General features: G+C 42.8%; 1 protein-coding gene across 2 annotated transcripts in view; it reads left to right on the forward strand.

Moving 5' to 3' along the window:
• Nucleotides 1-18,032, forward strand: part of GREM2 (gremlin 2, DAN family BMP antagonist) — a 42,426-nt gene extending 24,394 nt beyond the window's left edge. Inside the window, exons 1-2 of one of the 2 annotated variants that reach the window (XM_077345224.1) lie at nt 361-434; nt 15,156-18,032. In XM_077345224.1, coding sequence (XP_077201339.1) covers nt 15,157-15,669 — 513 coding nt within the window. In that variant the 5' untranslated portion in view covers nt 361-434; nt 15,156 and the 3' untranslated portion in view covers nt 15,670-18,032. Of the gene's footprint in view, nt 1-360; nt 435-15,155 lie in introns of those variants that run through there. The other variant, XM_077345213.1, reaches the window with a different exon arrangement.
• The last annotated feature ends 2,769 nt before the right edge of the window (nt 18,033-20,801 follow it).

The raw sequence follows: 20,801 nt of genomic DNA on the forward strand, positions 1-20,801 counted from the left end.
AGTTAAGAGTGGGAGATTCTACTTCTGCTAAGAGAGTCCAAAATTGCCTTACCTCTAATAGTGTAATAAGACTAATCTGTAGAATTGCTAACTTCCAGGTGAGGCCTGGAGATTCCCTGGAAATACAGCAGATCCCCAGGTTACCGATATTGGTGCTTCTTGAGAAAATGTCTGCTTGGGAGGACAAACTCTTTGTCAGGGGTGGCCGTACTGGCTTTCCAGATGTCCATGGACTGCAATTACTATGAGCCTTTGCCAGGATGTTGCTGGGAGGGGCTCATGGGAATTGTAGCTCATGGACACCTGAAAAGCCACAGTTTGGCCACTGTTGCTCTATGACATTATATCTTCTTACCAACCTTCATTCTTTACAGGTTCTACCCCTATATTTCCCGGAATTGCCCAACCTGGAAACAGCAGTAGAGGCCTTGTAGGTCAGACTGGACTACCATTTGACAAGCTTTTCTCTCCCCAACTTTCCTACTGCACTTCTGTTTTCACTGTCACTTGTGGTGTCTTCTCCTCCTGGGACAGAAAGAAAGGAAAACATGGATTAGTCTCTCTGCTGATTTCTGACAGAGATGAGTGTGGGAAGCAATACAAGGAGGGACTTTCTCTTCATATACTAGTTGACTGACAAACTTACACCCTTCTAAGTTCATTGAAGTTAATGGGTTTAAAAGGGTTTACCTCTGTTTAGGATTGTACTGTTAGGCTGCAACTCTAAGATTTACTAGGAAATAAACCCTATTAAACATGGTTGTATTTACTTCTGTGTATATATGCTCTTTTGAACTTGTCCATTGGGTTTTGAACTCTGGTGCTGGAGAAGACTCTTGCGAGTCCCTTAGGACTGCAAGGCGAACAAACTGGTTAGTCCTAGAGGAGATCAGCCCGGACTGCTCCTTAGAAGGCCAGATCCTGAAGATGAAACTCAAATACTTTGGCCACCTCATGAGAAGGAAGGACTCCCTGGAGAAGAGCCTAATGCTGGGAGCGATTGAGGGCAAAAGAAGAAGGGGACGACAGAGAATGAGGTGGCTGGATGGAGTCACTGAAGCAGTAGGTGCAAACTTAAATGGACTCCGGGGAATGGTAGAGGACAGGAAGGCCTGGAGGATCATTGTCCATGGGGTCGCGATGGGTCGGACACGACTTCACACCTAACAACAATAACAATATATTCTCAAGATTGAACTGTAAGTCCCCTCAGTGGTCCCCAACCCCCTGGTCCTGGACCGATGCTGGTTCATGGATCAATCAGTACCAGGCCGCAGCTCCTCCTCATCCTCCTTCTCGGCTGCTGCCTCGGGGGCTCACCTTTGGTGCTCTCCAGCAGCTGCCATAGCTGGGGCTCCCCCTCAGCGTGACACTGTGCAGATGCTGCTGGCAACGCCCCCCCCAGCGGGTGGTGGGAAGTCAGGGGCACCGGTGGGAAAGCAAGTGGAGCAGGGGCTCAGGCGGCGGTGACAACCCTCGGCAAAATACTACCCCCCCCCCCGGGCCTCAGTAAAATTATTGAGCGTTGACCATTCCCCGGTGATAAAAAGGTTGGGGACCACTGCCCTAGATGACCATTATGCTACATGCAATATTTATGGAGAGCTTTTTAAAAAGGCAGTGAAGTCTAGTGTGATAAACAATTGTGTGCACCAGTAGATTTTTATAAATGTATTTTTGTTTCTTTTGTTGGCTTCTCTAAAATGGGAAAAGCCCTTCATTGTGGTACAAAATGTTATTGCAGTTCGCTTGGCCAGTCTTTCTCAATAAGTGCCAACAATAATAGTAATTAAAACCAGTATACCTCCTTTTACCTTCTTAAACACCCTCCCTTCTGCTGGGCTAACCAGACTGGGGATGATCTAAATGAAGGGAAAGGAGGGAGGCCTCTATAATTTCTAAACAGCCATGGCCTCATCCATAAGTCTGGGGGAAGAGGGCCAGTTTTCAGGCCCTCCAAAACTTTAGCAGCTCAGTCAGGGCCTGAATTTCAACAGACAATTCATTCCACCAGATTGGAGCCAGGGCCAGGTGAATGTCTTTAGAGCCAGGGATTACCAACAAATTGGTGTTAGCAAAGTGCAATGCCCCCTGGGGGATATGTTGGGTATGCAGGTATGCAGGATCCAAACCTTATAGGGCCTTAAAGGTCAATACAAGAAGCTTGAAACTGATCTGGAACTCTGCCAGTGGGGCTGCTGAAGGCCAGGTCAAATATGGGCCTTCCATGGGATCCCTGAAAGGACCTGTGTGGCTGCATTATGCACCAGCTATAACTTTTGGATAAAAAGGGTAACCCTGTGTAGAGCAAGTTACAGTAATCCAGCCAGGAGGTGATTGTTGCATGGATCACTGTGGCTAGGTCTCCTGGGGTGAGATAGGTTGCTAGTAGCTCCTCCTGGCTGTTGGTAAAACATCTGATGAGCTACATTTGTGACCTGTGTCTCCATTGATGACATTAAAGCTTACTCCCAGGAAGCTGGACAGTACAGGAAGCTGTTAACAGCACTACATTAAGGCAGGAGAGGCTCACTTCCTCTTCTGGCCCCTTCTTCTCCGGCCACATAATCTCCATCTTCAAGGGTTTCAGGTGGGTCTGCTGGAGCTATCCTGCCATGGCCTCCAAACCTCTGGCTAACAAATCAGGTGTTGTATCCGGTGGACTGTCCATCAGCAGATAGAGCTAGGTGTCAACAGTATACTGGTGACATCCCAGCCCATACATTCAAATAAGTTGTGCAAAAGGGCGCATATAGATATTGAATAATATTGGGTAAAGAATTATGCCCTGTGACATTCCACAAGGGAGTGGACAGTGGCTCAGTTGCTTTTCTCTAATGGCTACTGTGTCCTTGACTTTGAAGAAAGGGAATCAGCCATTGCAAGGCCAACCCCCATATCACCACATTGGCAAGGCAACAAATCAGAAGCTCATGATCAACTCTGTTGAACAATGTCATGAAACCTAGTAGCAAGCAATGCTGACTTGCCTCAATCAAGTGCATCTGGAGGTAATATGCAAGGGGGACCAAAGCCGTTTCCACCCCATGGTCATGGAGGAAACCATACTGGAATGGGTACAATACCAACATTTCTTCCAGGAATGCTTGAAGTTGATCCATGGCTGTCTGATCAACCACCATATCAGAAATGCTAAATGCTAGGTTGGGTGGTACATGAGAACTTACTATGCAGTTTGGGAAAACACAGTCATATAGGAAGATTGCCATGCAAGTTTGACCTCCTTACTGTAAATAAAAGGCAGCTGTGATATCAAAATTCTTCCATTTTGATGGCAATATTAAAGGCCCTGATGCTCGAATCTTAGGTATTATGAAAAGCATTGTCATAACTTGCAACTACTAAAAGATTTTCACCAGCTGTTTCCTCCCTCTGTCACATAGATGCTAGATTCAGGAACTGGAAGGTATAAAAGGGTCCCAAAATGTGATGAGTTCTCTAAATCAGCAATAAAATATTTAAATTTGGTTCTTAGAAGGTAGCCAGTATAGAACAATTAGGCCAGGCTCTGATGGTCAATCTGTCCTCTGTCCTTTCTGAACTGAGATTGATGGGATAGGCCAACGCCTATTGAGGATTTGTCCTATGTGGGCTGAGTTGTTTCTACATTTCTGGGTGATGCGGGAGGGGAGCGAAATAAACATTTAATGAATAGGTATGACAAAAAAAGAAGAGCCACTGCAAACCTTTGATATTTTATGATAAGTTCTTTTTCAAAAGAGCATTACGCTCTGCCACTGCCAACTGGCTGGTGATCCCTGGCCCCAAACAAGCATGTCGGTCCTCAACGAGGGCCAGAGCTTTTTCCATCCTGGCCCCCACCTGGTAGAATGAGCTCCCTGAAGAGATCAGGGCCTTGCCTGAACTTCCACAGTTCCTCAGGGCCTGCAAAAGGAAGGTCCTGCATCAGGCATTTGCCTGAGACCGACCACAGGTCCCCCCCCCCCGCCTCTGACATGAAGGTGGTGGTGTGGTGCTAGTAGTTCTAAAATACTTTCTCCTGGCCCAAACACAGTCTTTAGCATATTAAGCAACTACATTTTGCACTTTTAATTACTGGGAAGATCTCAGTCCCCCTAGAACCAACAGATGAAATTTTTCAAAAGCAAATGAAGTTACAAGATGGTAATGTTATCCTTAGGAATACTGTGGATCCAGAGAGTTACTATTCTTCAGATTTGAACATTAACGTTTTATCAGTGTTGGTTCAAGATTGGGTGTGAAGTGGCTGATAAATGGCCATACATTTCTGAACAAGTGAAACTAGAATAATGATCTGTATTTCAGGATTACCAAAGCCTAGCACTGGAAGAAAGTCCAAAGTATTCAGGTGCAATCCTGTGTATTGTACACATAGCAGGGAGAGGTTTGCCAGGCACAGCTTATCTAGTAACTATAGCAGTTGTGATATCCAAAGCTGCAATTGGCAGACCTCATCCTGTTTCTCTGACATTAAGGAATCAGAAACTCTGACTGTGTCAGCAGTTGATGAATCTCTCTTTTAGGAAAGAAGCCAGAGTGGTCTTGTAAGTAGAGCCAGTATTAATATGTAAGTGAAAAGCTCTTGTTCCATAGAGGTAACCATTGCGGGGAAAAGACGAAGAATTGTTGAGCAGTAAGTTTTGAGGAACAAGCTCCCTCGCTGTAGCTTGCTAAGAACTGACTTGTAATAGCAGTCAGATTCTGCTGACAAGCAAAATCAAAATGAGGCGTGAGGCATGTGGTGGCTTCATTCAAATGCAGCTCCATCTGGAAAGGAGTGAGAGCAGAGTCAGCTTTCAGCTAGCAATCTTGCGTGCTAGTTCCACTGTTTGAGATGCTGAGTGAAGTGTTGTGCACTTTTGTCCTAGAGTCCCAGCCATTTGTGCAGAGCTACTTGCTCTAAATGGGCAAGGCCAGAAGGAGATCTAGTAGATGGTATCATTACTGAGGTTCACCGTCTAGGATGAAAATTGCCCATTTATAGTCACTCTCTGACTTTCCTCACTCGGGATATTGTTCGGATTTGCATGTTTAAAGGGTCGATCTTTTCGTCTATTTCTGCACTAAAATTTGTTTCTTCAGGCACAGTCCCAAATTGCCCCCTCACTTGCCTTGCAGCAAAGGAATGCCCAGAAAACCAACATTCGTGGCTGCCTCATGTGGGAATGTGTACAATTGGGTTTTTCCCCACACCCGCCATTTTGAGTTATTTGGGAATGCCTCTCGTCCTCTTATGCCATGACTGTTTTTGCCAAGGAGCCTTTTGTGAGGAACTTTATCAGAAACTTTCTCAAAGTCTAGGTAAACATAATCTATTGGATCACCCTTGCCCATATGTTTGTTCATTCTTTCAAAGAACTCACAGATCTACATTGTTTCTTTCTCAATAGCTTTTTTCATTAATGGGCTTACTAATTCTGTCTTTAATAATATATCTCACCAATTTACCCAGTACCGACACTAGATTGACTGGCCTACAATTTCCCAGATCTCCTCTGTAACCTTTTTGAAAGATGGGCTTTACCTGAGCTACCTTTCAGTCCTTGGGAATAAAAGCAGAGTTTAGTGATAGATTGCAGATTTTTGGGAGGAGATCCATAAATTCACATTTGAGTTCTTTCAGAACACTTGGATGTATACCAACTTTAATTTGTCTATAAGTTGTAGGAACATATCAGTCCAAATCTTACCATCTCAGTCCAAATCATGTCTTTCTACATCCCTCCTGAAATCTTCAGTTCTGGGGTGGGCGAGCACCTCCCATCTTCAATGGTGAAGAGTTAAAAATGCATTCAGCTTCTCAGCCATTTCCCTATTATCCTTTGGTAATCTTTTTACCTCTTGGTCAACCAAAGGCCCCACCACCTCCCTGGCTGGTTTTCAGCTACTATTTGAAGAAATTTGTATTGTTGATTTTTATGTTCTTTGCAATATGTTCCTCATAGACTGATTATGCTTGGGGCTGGAAGGCCAGGCTTGTAGAAAGGAGGGAGGAGAAGGAGAAAAGGTGAGGTTGTTAGGGAAGGGAGTATGCTGTAAGAGTATATTTAAAAGTGTGAGATAGTAAGTTGGAAGCATTGAGAAAAATTTAGGATAGTGTATTGCATATCGTATTAGAAGAGTTGAGAGTAGGAATAGCTGACAGAGATAGCAAGAAGGGACAATGTGAGAGGGAGCCAGGGGATGGCAGAACAAGGTCAGGGAAAATCACAGTCAGGGGGTTTGGGAGATATGGCAGTGGGAGAAGGCTGGACAAAATAGGTAGCACCATGGAGAGGCTTTGCCATTGATTAGGAGCCATTCAGTTTTGGCTTCTGCTTCTTTAATCAGGTTCTGAGTTTGCTGGAGTTGAGTCTGATTGACAACTAGTGACCCACATTTCAGGGAATGCTGTCTTGAAAAATTAGCATACTAAATATAAAACAAACATTCTTTGCCTTCTTAAAGGTAGGTCTGACCAAGACTCCTACTTTCCCTGAAGCTTCAGCAACTTTTAAAGAGAAGAGAGTTAATTTGAAATAATCCCCCATTCCTATCTCTCTCTCTCTCTCTCTCTCTCTCTCTCTCTCTCTCTCTCTCTCTCTCTCTCTCTCTCTCTCTCTCTCTCTCTCTCTCCAGCATCTGAGCCAGAGGGAAATCCCTTTCCTGTGCTAGTTACCAACTGTGCAGATTAGCAGGCTCTTACTCATACAGTATTTTACACAGTGACATCCGTCCCTTGCTCTGGCAGGACCATTTCAGTACTTAAGCAAAGAAGATCATCTGAAGACTGAAGCTTTCTTTTCCTGAATGACAGGAGGAGGACTACAATTTTAAGCCAGTTGTTTGGAACGTTTAAAACTTGTGTTCTGTACAGCAGCTCTGAGGGAGTGGAAATTAGAATCATAGAATCATAGAGTTGGAAGGGGCCATACAGGCCATCTAGTCCAACCCCCTGCTCAACGCAGGATCAGCCCTAAGCATCCTAATTAGACAGCTCATCTGGCTGCAATTCCAGAATCGAGGTTTTACAGTGTAGCAGTTTATCAAAATAGCTTCTACCCAGAACTTGAGGACCATGTGATGGCATAATAACCAAGGTTGGTTAATATATCCAAGCGTGTAACTAATAAAGATGTTTTTTAAAAACTTTTAAAGGCCATTCCTCTAAGGGAGGGGTAGTCAAACTGCGGTCCTCCAGATGTCCATGGACGACAATTCCCATGAGCCCCTACCAGTGAATGCTGGCAGGGGCTCATGGGAATTGTAGTCCATGGACATCTGGAGGGCCGCAGTTTGACTTCCCCTGCTCTAAGGGTTATCGGGGGGGGGTAGTAGGACTGAGCTGTGTGAGTGGATACAGCAGACCACCTCACATGATGGGTTTTGGGACATCATTGAAGAATAGCAAATTGAGGGCCTTTTTGCACAGGGATCTTTGTTGCAAATTGGTCACTGAATGAAAAATCGCCATTTAAAATAGTGGAATTCGTCGTTATGCATACCTGCCTTTGTAGTGGAATCAGTTGCGTTTTTTAGCGTTTCCCACAGGCTTCCGGTCTCGGCAGAAATCGCTAGAAAGGAAGTGCTATTGCCAAGCTCGTCCCGCCCCTGGCCGTCAAGCAGCCAATGGGCAGCCGTTAGCATGCTCCCAAACAGCCCCTTTCCCTTTAAGGAAGGTTTTTTTAAAAAAAAAAACAGACCCATTGTAACGAATCTGGGTAGATTCGTTGCAACGGAGAGACCCATTCAGCTGCCTGGGGTGTTTGAGCTGTCGTTTGATCGTTTGATCGTTAACACGCCGCCTCCGAGTGAAAAAAAAAATCCCCCCCCCCTCTCACGGGCCCGATTTTCGGCTGAATGGAATGTGTGAAATGTGTGTGCTTAATGACTGAAGGGGAGGGACTGAAGCTGGGAAGCCTCTGTTTGAGCTGTCATTTGATCGTGGCCACGCTGCCTCCGAGTGGAAAAAAAAAATCCCCCCCCCCTCACGGACGCGATTTTCAGCCGAAACAGTGTGAAAAATAAAGGGAAAATACATCAGCAAACGGGCTTCTGTGGGCTTCTTGTGCTTAGTGACTGTAAACAGCTCTGAGGAGGGACTGCAGCCTGGGAAGCCTCACTGGCTAAACGGAGGCTCACCGGTGCGTTGATCTCCACTCGCTCGGGGAAAAAAAAATGGCGATCGCTTCGCCGGAAGTTTGGAGGACAGGCTCAGGAGGAGGGACTCTGAAGAAACCGCAACAATGTTAACGCACAGGTCTTTATCGCTATTGTTGCAGATTGGTTGCAGGAGTGTATCGCTTTCCGGAGGGTGAATCCACTTTTTGGGATTCCCCTGAAAGCGCTACAACGAAGCGCTTTTTGCGGGTCGGTTTCAGGAGTGTTGCAGATTGTCTACGACGTCGTGGGTTATTCCAAATTAGTAGCGTTTTCAATTAGCAACCATTGTGCTATTTTGAAGCCGTGCGAAATGGCCCTGAAAGTTATTTAGCATAATGTGTCTGTTCCCAGTGGGTGGTAACCATGCTGTTTAACAGAGTCATGTATTTGAGAGTATCAGCATGGGGAGACAAGGTTCTACAATAGGCTTCAAAGAGAATAGAGGAGAAGGGCATACATATGTAATGTTGGAATGTAAGGAAAGGTCTCACTACTCCCAGTGATTCATAACAAGGCTGCACAATGTTTGGTAGGCCCCAACTGTTTCCAGCATTCTCATGCCAAGTAGCTTTTTCAGGATCTAACTTCAGTTGTAGAATTACAAGTGAAAGAAACACTGGTTGAATTTACCCTGTAGATAAACAAAATTTGAGTCCAGTGGCACCTTTAAGACCAACAAAGATTTATTCAAAAAGTGAGCTTTTGTGTGCATGCACACTTCTTCAGACACGAAAGCTCACGTCATGAATAAATCTTTGTGGTCTTCTATTAGTTGTTTATTTATTACATTTATAGCCCACCGCTCATGGGAATTGTAGTCCATGGGCATCTGGAGAGCCAGTTTGGTGTAGGGGTTAGGAGTGCTTACTTCTAATCTGGCATGCCAGGTTTGATTCTGCGCTCCCCCACATGCAGCCAGCTGGGTGACCTTGGGCTCACCATGGCACTGATAAAACTGTTCTGACCGAACAGTGATATCAGGGCTCTCTCTGCCTCACCCACCTCACAGGGTGTCTGTTGTGGGGAGAGGAATGGGAAGGCGACTGTAAGCTGCTTTGAGGCTCCTTCGGGTAGGGAAAAGTGGCATATAAGAACCAACTCTTCTTCTTCTTCTATTGAAATCGGCTCGTGGCAGGTCACATAAAAAGAAAATCCCTACAATCAAATTCAGTAAAACCCCATTAAAACCCAATTACAATACACAAAATCTTAATAGATGGCAAAAAAAACCTGTGACCTCCTTAAAACAGGAAGGCCCTTGTGAGGGTACCATGGGGGGGAAATCAAGATGTTTGGTACCAGATGTTCAGGTAGCAGTGCCAAGGGGGACCCATATCACCTGCTCTCACACTAGCCCTGACCATAAACCTAGCAGAAGAGCTCCATTTTGCAGGCTCTATGGAAAGCAGTAAGCTCTCCAAGGGTCCGCAGCTCTTCCGGGAGCTCATTCCACCAGGTAGGGGCCAGGCCTGAAAAGGATCCAAGGTGCCATTGCACTCAAATTATGTTGTGCTACTTCAGACCAACAAATCTATCCACTTGAACCTGCTCTGTAGAAGTTATTTATGATGCTGGCTGAATGAGAACACCAGAATGCAAACTAATGGGACAAATTAATTTCATAAATTTAGCATAACAAAATGAGTTTTGATTAAAATGAAGTTCTGACTCATTGTTTTTATGTTCTCAGGCTGGCAGAAATGGAGGGGAAAGAATAATACCAGATTCAGTTGCATCTCCAGAGAAGGCTGTAGTTAGCTGATTGAGAATGAATTTGGCCTGAACATCCAGTTGAGATCCAATGGTTTTGGCCATGATAACCCAGTATTCTCTCAAATCAAGAGCTGAGTAATTCCTCTGAAGAATGGTTGGAGTGTTTTGCTGAATATAATAGTTTTCCATTCTGGCTATGATCCTGCATAACTTACTTAAGACCAAGTATCACTGATTTCCATGGGATTTTAAAATGCAAGACAGGAAAATGAACATCCATAAGATGAAGGAATAAATACCATTCAGTTCTTCAACTGTAAACAGTATTCATAAATGCGCAGAGTATGATGGTAGAGAACACTCTGCAGTACATTCAGGGCTGCCAAGAACCCCAGGCAAAACTCCTAATTGCCCCCCTCCAGGGACCCTGATCCAAACAAGTATGATAACATGTCACTTGGCTTTTAGTTAGTTGTGAACAATAAGAATTGTGGAGTTTTTTTTGGGGGGGGGGGAGGGTGTTGCTGTCACACCTGATTTATGGCAACTCTGTAGGGTTTTCAAGACAAGAGATATTCAGAGGTACTTTGCTATTGTCTGCCTCTGCATCACAAGCCTAATAATTTTCCGATGACTCCCTTCCAAAAACTAGCCAGGGTCAATTCTGCTTTAGCTTCTAAAACCTGACAAGGCCTGGGCTACCCAGGTCGGGGTATATAATGTTTATTAGGCAATAAATAGTGAAGGAAAAGGGACATATTATTAATTAATTGATTTTATTTAAATTACATTGCCATAGGATACAGAGCACAAAAAAACAAAAAACAAAAAAGGAGCAAGCAGAATCAGGAAGACTCCCCAGCCAAAGGACCTAAGTAGCACACTGAAGCACAGTTAAATACAGATGAGTCAGAAGTGATTAGGGAATAGACACCATAGAATAAAGTGAGAAATTGGTCTCTCTGAAGTACTTAAAAAAAAAAAAACTTTTACAAAATATTTCTGCTCTCCCCAGCAAACTCCCAACATGAAGACTCTCAATTGGGGAAAGGTAATTGGGGCGATGTGAAAAGTCAGTTTCATCTCCAGGACGAGGAGGCAAATGAGTCGAAGCTCCAGATGGTGTCTTTGTGCAAGTACACCAAATTTAGAAAGTGATGTTAGTTCCTAGGTGCTGAAATCCTACTTGTTCCAGGTGTCTCTTCTCTTCCCCTTCCCCCACCTTCTCTTGTGCTTCAGGAGGAGATGGGCAAATTGAATAATTGAAATGGCCCTTGAGATTATTTCCAGTGGGCTCACCCGAGCTCCTGGTCAGATGGAAGGTGCAGATTCTTAGCAGATCAAAAGACTGAGAACTCGCTAGATGTTTGGGAATAATCTTAAACAGATCTCCCCCAACCTTCTATTTCCCTTGCATGTATGTTTGGAATTTAACATATGTTCATAAGTTATCATAGTGCCATAGCACACATTTTAATGGGAATGGCACCTGCTTTCCTTTCTTAAAAACATTTCCCCATGTTTGTAGCTATATCTGCAGATTGAAAATTCACTTATTTATTTATTTATAACATTCTACGTTACAGGAACTCACGGCCTGAGCCTCTTGTGACGCAGGGTGGTAAGGCAGCCAACATGCTGTCTGAAGCTCTGCCCATGAGGCTGGGAGTTCAATCCCAGCAGCTGGCTCAAGGTTGACTCAGCCTTCCATCCTTCTGAGGTCGGTAAAATGAGTACCCAGCTTGCTAGGGGGTAAACGGTAATGACTGGGGAAGGCTCTGGCAAGGACACCCCTTATTGAGTCTGCCAAGAAAACCCCAAAGGTCAGACATGACTCGATGCTTGCACAGGGGATACCTTTACCTTCTTTACCTTACAGGCACTCAAGGCAGCTTATAGTGTAAACAACAAAACACAATAATATATACAATAAAAGTGGTATATAAGAACCAACTCTTCTTCATCATCATCATCATCATCAACAACATCAACATCATCATATGGGACAAGACACTCCTTTAGTTACCTCTGTATTAAGCCATGAATAACTTTAAAAGTAAAAAAACAACACCTTGAATTGGGTCCAGGAGCATTTTGAAAGCCAGAGAAATTGATGTAGAATTGGGGTCACATGATGCCAGTAACTGGCCTTGACCAGCCATCTAGCTGCAGCATTCTGTACTAGGTCTGAATGTTCTCCTGAGGTGTTCAATGGCTATCAACAGATGACCTCATGGTGCAGTCAGTGCATTCTGAAGTTGGTTGCCACCAAGGAATGGAGGAAGGATCAAATTGGTTCTATGGGGGCATGAACCATGGAGCGACCTAACCTCCTTGTGGGTAAGAGTGCCATTGAAATCTGAAGTCAATTTCAGTGAAGCAGGTTTCTGTGCCTGTGTGATCACTTGATCACATCCAAAGGTTGATACTCTCTTGAAACCATAAACTTTATGGCATAAAGGGCAAAGGAATATGGGGTTTGTGAAACTGAGCTTGGATCTCATTGGAAAAGTGATAGTGATGTCAACTGTTTGATACATTTTTTTTTTGCCATGGCCTAGAACATATTTTCTGCCTGTGACTCTTGGCATGACTTCTAACCAGTGCTATGGCCCAGATTAAATTTTCTTCTTCAGTAAAATCCTTGCTTACAGTAGAGATGCAATATCTAGATCTGAACTAAGGTCTTGCATCTTTCCTGGCTGTTGTTGTTCTGATTAGAACTGTGTCTCTGGTTGAAGTAAAAACAAAATCATATAATTAGAAATGTTTTGCTTAATCTGGGATGTTGTTCTTAATCCTACAAAAGTGAAGTGAAAATGTATATTCTTAAAAGATCATGAAACATCATTAGGTAACATCTGATAAACATCATGCGAAGATTTTGGAGATGTCTTGCTTATCCAGTTTGCTTTCTAATTTAGCCATGCTGTACAAAGCCCTCTGCAACAATAAAATCTTAAAAGACACATGTTGGACTTGACCATCTCTGGTTTTGGCAGATAATATGTTCAAAGAGGAACAGCTCTCCTTTGGGTGGGAAAAAAGGTTTAAAAAAAAACACCAGTAATCAATCACAGGTTAATTCAGGTTTCTTTACTGTGGATTGTTAAACCTCCACCCATAGGGCATCCTCCATGACTATTGATTCTGTATGATATACCATAGAAGAAATCGTGTCCTGGGTTAGGGTTAGGGTTAGGGTTAGGGTTAGCCACTCTAGGACTTTCATTCATTCTAGACTTCCTAATACATCACAGAGTCTGCCCTCATAAGGTGCTATTTCCTCCAGGGGAACAGATTTCAAGTTGTGTTGTACTTGGTGAACCTTTACTAATTGGACAGGGGCTTGGCTTCCTTTATATTTGCTGAGTAGTTAAATGGTACAATCAGTCCCCCCCCCCCCATACATAGGTTAACTGGTACTAAGTTTCCTAGAAGGAGAATAATTATTCAGTACCCTTAAGTGAACAAACGGCCTCCCTCTCAATGGAGGCCCAGATCAGGAAGGTGGATCATCTGGTGTTTTTCTATGTGTGCCAGGCAGGGCAGCTCCCATCTTACCTCTCAACATCATTCCTTGCCAGGATGGACCATGTGATGATCACATCTAGATTAGACTTCTGCAACTCATTCTATGCAGGGTTTCCCTTGAGACTGCTCCAGAAACTCCAGCTGGTTCAAAATGCAGAAGCCTGAGTTCTGACAGGGTCCCAATGTAGGACATACACGATATCAGTGCTCTCCCAGCTGCATTGGCTCCAGATTGGAGACCAGATCAGATTCAAGGTTCTGGTACTAACCTTCAATGCCTGAAATGGTCTGGGAGTGGCCTTTTCATAGTCATAGAATCATAGAATCATCATAGAATCATAGAATCATAGAGTTGGAAGGGGCCATACAGGCCATCTAGTCCAACCCCCTGCTCAACGTAGGATTAGCCCAAAGCATCCTAAAGCATCCAAGAAAAGTGTGTATCCAACCTTTGCTTGAAGACTGCCAGTGAGGGGGAGCTCACCACCTCCTTAGGTAGCCTATTCCACTGCTGAACTACTCTGACTGTGAATTTTCCCCCCTGATATCTAGCCTATATCGTTGTACTTGAAGATTAAACCCATTACTGCGTGGTCCTCTCCTCTGTAGCCAACGGAAACAGCATCCTGCCCTCCTCCAAGTGACAACCTTTCAAATACTTAAAGAGGGCTATCATGTCCCATCTCAACCTCCTTTTCTCCAGGCTGAACATTCCCAAGTCCCTCAACCTATCTTCATAGGGCTTGGTCCCTTGGCCCCAGATCATCCTCGTCGCTCTCCTCTCCTACCCTTTCAATTTTATCGACGTCCTTCTTGAAGTGAGGCCTCCAGAACTGCACACAGTACTCCAAGTGTGGTCTGACCAGTGCCGTATACAATGGGACTATGACATCTTGTGATTTTGATGTGATGCCCCTGTTGATACAGCCCAAAATGGCATTTGCCTTTTTTACCGCTGCATCACACTGCCTGCTCATGTTTAGTTTACAATCCACAAGTACCCCAAGGTCTCGTTCGCATACAGTGTTACCTAGAAGCGTATCCCCCATCCAGTAGGCATGCTTTTCATTTTTCTGACCCAGATGCAGAACTTTACACTTATCTTTATTAAATTGCATCTTGTTCTCATTTGCCCATTTTTCCATTGTGTTCATTGTGTTTTCCCTTACATCCCCCAAAGAGCATTAATCTCACCTGATCCACATCTGCTCAGGATCCTTAGCCCAAAGGAGGTGACACTGGCCTTGACCAGGACCAGGGTTTTTCAGCTGTGGCCCCAGCCTGGTGGAGCACTCTGCCCAAAAAGGTCAGGGCCCTGTGGGACTGTAACCAGTTCAGCAGGGCCTGCAAGACAGAGCCGTTCCATGAGGCCTATGGTCAGGGCCTGGAAAACCAACATGAAATGCTGGCCTCACTGCTAGAAGTGGAGGGAAGATCTGCTGGGGAAACTGTGGTCCCCCCCCCATCTGTTTGGTTAATGAATTGGGGGAAAATCAGAAGGTGATTTTATGGTTTTAGTTTATTGTTTTAAATGATGTTGTCACCTGCCCTGAGCTGTGTTGGAAGGGCAGGATATAAAGATTCATTCATTCATTTTTTTTAACTAAGAATTTCCATCTCAAATTCTTTTATGTGAAACTACATTTCTGGATCTCTGTATTAATGGCTTCATGAAGGACTAATGTAGAATGAAACTTCACAAAAGAGCACTAGCTATTTTCTAGACCTGTGTTTTCTCACTTTATCTTTTTGTCTTTTTGCAGGATGATCTGGAATTTTGTTTTATCCGTGTTTCTCGTGTCCTCTTTGGTTCAAGTGTCAGATACTAGGAAAAACCGTCCCGCGGGAGCTATTCCTTCACCTTACAAAGACAGCAGAAGCAACAACTCCGAGAGACAGCAGGATCTAAACAAAGAGGTGCTGGCCTCAAGCCAGGAGGCCCTGGTTGTCACAGAGAGGAAATACCTCAAAAGTGACTGGTGCAAAACACAGCCACTGCGGCAGACCGTGAGTGAAGAGGGCTGTATAAGCCGCACTATTATCAACCGATTTTGCTATGGCCAGTGCAACTCATTCTATATCCCTCGGCATGTGAAAAAAGAGGAGGAATCTTTCCAGTCCTGTGCTTTCTGCAAGCCTCAGAAGGTTAACTCCTTCACTGTGGAGCTAGATTGTCCTGAACTGGACCCCCCTTTCCGACTTAAGAAAATCCAGAAAGTCAAGCAGTGTCGGTGTATGTCTGTGAACCTCAGCAGTGGAGGCAAACAGCAGAAGTGAGGGCTGGCAGCTGACACTGCCAGACTTGCCAGGGCCTCACTTTTTAAATGGGCAAGTGGGCTGATCATTTTTCTTCTGCCAGGAGTTGTTTCTTGAGCTATATAGCCTTTTTGCACCTTTGTCTACTGGAAATAAAGGCTACTGTGTCAAAGGACTCAATTTTTATTACCAAAGCAGCTGTTTTTTGTTTTTGTTTTTACCATTGGGTTTATGTCATTAAAGGTGAGCCCGGCATCAGATTTGGGAATGACTAATTAGGTGACTGATGGTGAATCCAACACTTAACATTTCCACTGTGTGGAAAACCTTTTGGCCTGCACTCCTTTGCTGCCCTTGGATGAAGAGGTGGCCCAGTGAAGGCTTCAGAATCTCTGCTCTGTTTTTGAACTTTCTACTTCAGTTTAGCCTGCCCCTGCCCCATGTTGTATTCCTGGGGCTGTAAGGCTGGCATGGCTACTACAAGCAGCAGCTAAAGAAAAGTGATGGATTTCTATTTGCCCGGACTGAAAGCAAAAAGCCTTTGGACTCCGTAAGCCATGGCAATAACCAGGTTGCCACTTCCCCATAAAGAGGCAGAAGATGGATTTATACACATTCTCCTGCTAGATTGCCTCCAGCACGCATTAACAGCCACCATCCATTTGTAACGCAGCTATAGCAAACATTGTTAGATTTGTTAATACAGACATAATCATGTATATTTTATGATGTGCTGAAGTATTTGAAGGATTAGGTTAAAGCTTCTTAACCAGTGGACCAGATCCTCTCTTGAAAGTGACAGGATTTTGATAGCATGTGTGTTTTGCTTAGCAGATTTTCCCTTCCCACTAATTTAAGCCTTTGTCTCACCCAATAACTATGGTGCATTTATTCAGCTTATGTTGAATTGGAGGAAAACAATATTGTGTTTAAATTATTAAGACACAGTAGCACAAAGCAAACAATATTGTATTTTATTGTTGAATATATATGTATATGTATGTTCGACAGTGTATATGTATAAATCATGCCACAAGTCATTCTTTGGTCCTCTTGTAGGCACAACTTGTTTCATTTACTGAACCTTTGTCATGCTTAGGAAAAAGTTTTAGGGCATGCTAGTTCAGTATTGTAATGACTGCTATTTCCAGTTCTTTGGCAGAGTTGTGATGGTGCTGGGAGAGTCTCTGCACATAAACCAGCCTAATTGTTCCTGTTTCCACCTCACCCTTAGTTGAGGCATCATACCTATTGCATAGCAGTGACTTGGAATAATAGCTGCAAAGACTACCCTTTATGCAATATTTTGTTTGCCAGGAATCTCCAGGAGTCATGTTTTAAGGAAAATATTGAGTAATCAATGTACATGCTACTCGTTTGCAGTATTACTGAATGTGCTCTGTTTCCTATATGGGACTAAGTTATAAGAAATGATTAAATCATCCTGCATCACAATATACTTTAGCATGATTCCTCCAAAGTGGATTGAGTCCCACTGCCACCCATGATTTTTGTTCAGAACTGATATTTTCAATGTTTGCAGATGAAGGAATCTAGTTTGCTATGAAACGTCTCATTGCCATTTTCCTCAGAAATAAGTACAGAAAGGGTTAAAAAAATAATTTCCTTGCAGCTCAGGTTTGATGCCAATTCAAAGGTTCAGTGGCACAGTTCTCTATTATGTGAGGCAGGCTGCTTTAAGGAGCTTTGAGGAGCTGATCTCTGCTAGTGCTCACCGATCGGTTTATGGGGATTGGCACAGGGAGGAGAGATTGGACAGGTATGTTAGATTTTTCTCCCTCAGTGTTACACAATAGCTGAGTTACACTTGGAGACGCATGAGAGAGAAGGCTGAGAGTTGATTTTTAGAGGCTAGCATTGTCATACATTATTCTGCTGCTTGTGCTGTGACTTCCCAAAATGGAAGGATTAAAATAGCAGTCCCATTCAGACTTGTGGCTCAGGTCTGTTGCCTGAGAGAAAGTGAGAGAGTTAATATCAGTTCCCATTTCAACATGTAACTGAAAATTTGCTCAGCAACTATGTGGGGAAAAAAACTCTGCAAGGAGGGCTGCTTACCAATCTGTGATAAGTGAAATATGCTGCAATAGGGAAAACTCTCCTTGAGGTTATGTTCAAAAGAAAGAGTTGAGTTGACCTTGCATTGGTTCATGCTATTTAATGTTTGTTTTATAAATGAAAACAAAATGGAAGAAATGTTATAATTATTTTATAGGTGCATTATTAAATTATAGAATAAAATAAAGATAATCTAGGAATATATGAAATCTATGCATGTTTAGTTATTTTCATGGCTGCCTTCCTGCCTAATTATTTGGCCATTGCCAAAAATGTCAAGTTTTCATGTGTGTTTTGATCCTGAAAGATACAATGTTTGGATCCCATTATTTTAGATGGGAAATAAAGTAGGATCTTCTACAAGCCTACTTGCCCTCACAATCATCCAAAGTGTTCCTCTTCAGTGTTTTGGAATAAAGACAAATGAGTCAGAGGATTACACCCTTGTTATAATCTGCCTTGAGTCTCACCAAGAAAGGTGGACTAAAAGCAAAGTCCATAAATACTCTGGATTAATATCTAAAAACAATTAACTCTGGTACAACCATCCTGGTGGATTAAGATGACCTTGCCACTTCTCAGCATGTTTTGAAAGGTTGCAGAAATTCATCACTTTACTACCCCTTGTTACATAATAAAAGGAACCACTTCACATTTCCTTATGAAGCTGAGTAACCATTGGTTTATGCAAGCTGCCTACCTGTGTTTTCATTACAAATGTTCATAGGTTTTTACGGACATTTGGCGCTCTTAAAAGACCAACACATCCTCTGCAGAAGAGCAAAAGATAATGCTAAACAGTCTTAACAACATGTGGATTCAAGGCATTCTTTATTCCCCCTGTTCAGCTTGTGGCATGTTTAGGCCGGTTCTGTGCACATGTATCTACTCAGTAGAACTTTCAAGTGAACATGAATAGGATTTGGATGTGTGTTTAATTTTGCCTATGGGGCAACAGTCCAGTGGAGCAATCCAAACCAAACAATGACTTGAAAGACCAAATCTTTCATCAATTTTTGGTTGTTGTTGGAGCCCAGCAGTACTCTAATAGTCAGCTTCCAACATTCAGATAATGGCTGTCTTGCACAAATGCCACAAGACTAGTTGGATCTGTCAGCTGCTATTAGCCAAGATAGCTAAGCATCACTCTGTGTCAAAACAAAACTTTGAAGCATCCATGCGACCATCCTTCGAAAGCTTCTGTTGCATAAATGCTGCTTTTCACTTAAAGTTGTATAAGCTGCTTATATTTAAACTATTTTTCCTGATAATTAGAAAAGGTAGTCATCGTTTCCCTATCCTTTTCTTACTGTTATAAGAACAACAATTACTGGAGCCAAATTCAACAGTGTGTGTCAGTAGTTTGCGTAGACTGCTGACTATTCGTATAAGAATCTATTTTGTAATTTGTACAGGGGTTCTGTGCTTTCCAATCATTAGCCTGCCATCTGGTGGTAAACACCAATTAGTTAACGACTACAACCCACATTATTCAAAGGCCATTCCATACATGTAATTATTTCAGAAAACAAATTCAGGTTGATACCTGATGGCACTTCTTAAAGTGAATGAGAAATAAAAACTGAGCCAGTGGAGTAACGAACTATCCCTACCTACTTATACTGGCTTAAGGCTGAACCAGTGGTTCAGTCTAAGGAGATGGTCCGGGAAGCAGGCAGTGAATGAGACCAATATGCAACCCACTTAGATGTTACTTGGGCATGAAATTGGGGTCATTGTGGGTAGGCAGATAGTTGTGAGTTCCTGCATTGTGCAGGGGGTTGGACCCGGGAGGTCCCTTCCAACTCTATGATTCAACCTCATGGTACACCCAACATACTCAACTGCACCCAACATACTCAAACTAGCACTTGAGAATTGAAATTATCTGTTAGCTGTCAACACTGAAAAAGTAGATTCCTGAGGTCATATTTTATGCAGCCTTTATAATGTCTGGAAACATATATCAACACCAAAAGAACTGTCAAGCAATTAATAGAAAGACTTTATTATAGTGTGCTTGCTAGATTGTTTAAAAATTTCCCTATGTCACATCAGGATTGTACTTTGCATTATTGCCCAATTAAGGAAGATTTTAATGTTTCATTTTCCCTGCTTTCCCCATCACAGTTTACTGTGCCTGAATAAGAGCTTATTACACAAATGAAGTGTGCACAGAGAAAGGCAGGACTTTGGACAGGTAGCCTAGATGTTCTCTTAGAGCTTTTTGGAAGCAGACTCGGCTATAGCTAGAATCCTACAATCTGAAAATGGTAAATGTGCATATTCTTGCTTCTCTTTCCTATTTCTTCTACACCCATAGCTGTTTGTCATCTACCATTTCAATCACAAGTCTTTCAAAATGAGCATTTGAAAACATTTAAAGCTGTAAAATATTACTGTTCTCAAAGTTAATAATAATCTCAGCATGATAAGAGCTCAAGAAAAGCACTACATACGGGATGCAACTCTGATCTTCTTATTTATTTTTTTCATATAAATTAAGATTCTAAAAAAAATTGGAATAGAAACACTAAATACAGTATTGCACAGAGCGATCTCATTTAATTTAGTATGGCAATAAACATACCATAGATACTGAAGAGAACAGGAAGACTACAAAAACAGAAACATGCTACCATGTCTTTAAATGCACTTAAAGGAGAATGTAAAAGTTAAACAGCAAGTCTATAGCTTACATAAATACAAATATGGGTTTTAATCAGTGCTATTAAAATATCTTTTATTTATTTGCTTTTGATAATGTCTTTCATAACAATAAGCAATCTTCTCTTTTCCTTTTCCCAAGAAATAACTTTATTCCCAACACAATAGGACTTTATAATGCAGTTCCGGGAAAAATGCATCAGGGACTCTCAGGAACTGTCCCCAAAACAGCAGCGTTTCAGTCGGATTATACACCAGGGAATAACTTTCCCAACAAATGAAAAATATATCTGTAGTGCTTGGCATTTTAAAAAGTCAATTCCTGAGGTCATAATTTATGCAGCCTTTATGATGCCTAGAGCCACATATTAACATCTTGGCAACCAGAGATCATGTTCTGGGCTACA

The sequence above is a fragment of the Paroedura picta genome, chromosome 1, assembly GCF_049243985.1.
Source record: "Paroedura picta isolate Pp20150507F chromosome 1, Ppicta_v3.0, whole genome shotgun sequence".
In the NCBI taxonomy this organism is placed as follows: Eukaryota; Metazoa; Chordata; class Lepidosauria; order Squamata; family Gekkonidae; genus Paroedura; species Paroedura picta.